The 1,871-nt window shown below is 29.7% G+C and overlaps 1 protein-coding gene across 1 annotated transcript in view; it reads left to right on the plus strand.

Moving 5' to 3' along the window:
• The window catches only part of CASD1 (CAS1 domain containing 1), a 50,401-nt gene that overhangs the window by 36,862 nt on the left and 11,668 nt on the right, over positions 1-1,871 (plus strand). The window contains exon 14 of the mRNA XM_025046808.1: positions 1,172-1,273. Coding sequence (XP_024902576.1) covers positions 1,172-1,273 — 102 coding nt within the window. The remainder of the gene's footprint in view (positions 1-1,171; positions 1,274-1,871) is intronic.

Consider the following 1,871-nt stretch of genomic DNA (forward strand, 5'->3'; position numbering starts at 1 on the left):
AATTTCCCAGTGTCTGTCACAAAATGGGTGTTCAATAAATACTTGTTTATTGATCACATTAGAAACAAATGTTTAATCAGAAATAAAGTTGTAAATTATAAATACATCATATATATGGTACATAAAATCATCTATATATAATATAATATACTTATTGTATTTCTACATTTCATGTGGATACATATATATGATATATAAGTACTTTATATTACAAATCTTGTTAAGAATCCTTAATATTCTGAGGCATAGATAGAACCTATTTTTAATAAGCTATAAGCATTTGAAATTTTTTTGTTAAATGGAGAATATTACATTTTATAAAAATAATAAAGTTCTGACCTAAGGATTCAGTATTACCTAAAAAATAATAGTTTTCATTTTTTTAATTATTTCTATTAGCCTTTTTAAAATTGTGATGTTACATTTCTTATTCTGTGGCATTAAGTCTAATAATGGAGCTTTCCTTAATAGAGTTTGCCCTCATTCTTTAGTTTGGAAATTGAGGTTTTTGTTCTCTTCTTTGAATGACTTCATTAATGTGCAGGAATGTACCCAAGACTTCTACCTCTGCATTCTCAGATTTTCCAGGCTGTCAGATTGATAAGAGGGTACAATTCACTAACTTGACCAGAGTTGAATTGTAAACTATTTCAAAAGCTAGTAATGGCATTTGGGTATGGTTGATTAAGGTGACTAATTCAGAGGATTCTTTAACTCAAATGATTAATTATAGATTATTAAGGACATTTAGAGAAAGAAAAACTGTATTTTAACCTTAGCCATCATTCTTTATGTTATTGATACCATATTGGCTGAAGCCTTTTCTATTTTTGTGTTTTATCAGTAATTGTTAGCTGTTTTGTGTACTAGGTGAAAATTTTTAAATGGAATAATTTCCTAATTACCAGCTTGTTTTTTAAAAAAAATTTGGTCTCAGTACAGAAGCCTTTCATACACAGTGAAAGTAAGGTAACAAAGTTTTAAGTCATCTTTATTAGCCATTAGTATAATAAATTTATTTTCAAATGAATTTCAAATGAAATGACATTTTTTAATGAAATAAATAGACTCTAAAAATTGAGTGGTCTTATATAATCCTAACTTATAATGAATTCCAAAGCGAGTGTTGACTTCTACCATTGTAATTTATTTTCTGGATTCCTTTTCTCAGGGTGCATTTGAGAAGATCTTTTCTCTTTGGCCATTGTCCAAGTGTTTTGAACTGAAAGGGAATGTCTATGAATGGTGGTTCAGATGGAGGTTAGACCGTTACGTATGTATTTACCTTGTGCTCTTTTTCCATTTCAAATTATACTTTTTAAAAATTATTTGGAAAATTTTAATATATTATTTAGGTTTAGAATAAGGAAACATGTTGATTTGGTAAATCAGAGTAGTCCTTCCTACTTGTTCTACAGCAGAGAAAGGGTATGAATGTGTATGTAAATCAGCAGAAAAATACTATAAAAGTGTTGACTATAAAATGGCCTTTGTTTGAGTCATAATTTTGATGTAGGTGATCCTTCATATACATACTTCAGCCATTCAGCACAAAACTTAGGGAGCCCCAATATATGCCCCAGTGTTGGTATTATGAGGAATATATTAAAGAAAGACGGCATGCCTCCAGGCCTCTAAGCCTTACCATCTAGTTTCAAACTCAAGTTTACTACTTATTATTGGGTGCTAAACTGTACAGTATGAGTTTTGAGGTAGAAGTATGCAAAGAAGAGAGAGCAGTGTCATGGACGATTCCATGGATGATTCCATGAGTTTAATCTCAAAGGATGGTTAAGATTCAGTTGGCCAACATAATATAAAATATCTAGCACAGCGTTTAGAAAATAATAGACACTGAATAAATATTAATT

The sequence above is a fragment of the Pteropus alecto genome, unplaced genomic scaffold (genome assembly GCF_000325575.1).
Source record: "Pteropus alecto unplaced genomic scaffold, ASM32557v1 scaffold21, whole genome shotgun sequence".
In the NCBI taxonomy this organism is placed as follows: domain Eukaryota; kingdom Metazoa; phylum Chordata; class Mammalia; order Chiroptera; family Pteropodidae; genus Pteropus; species Pteropus alecto.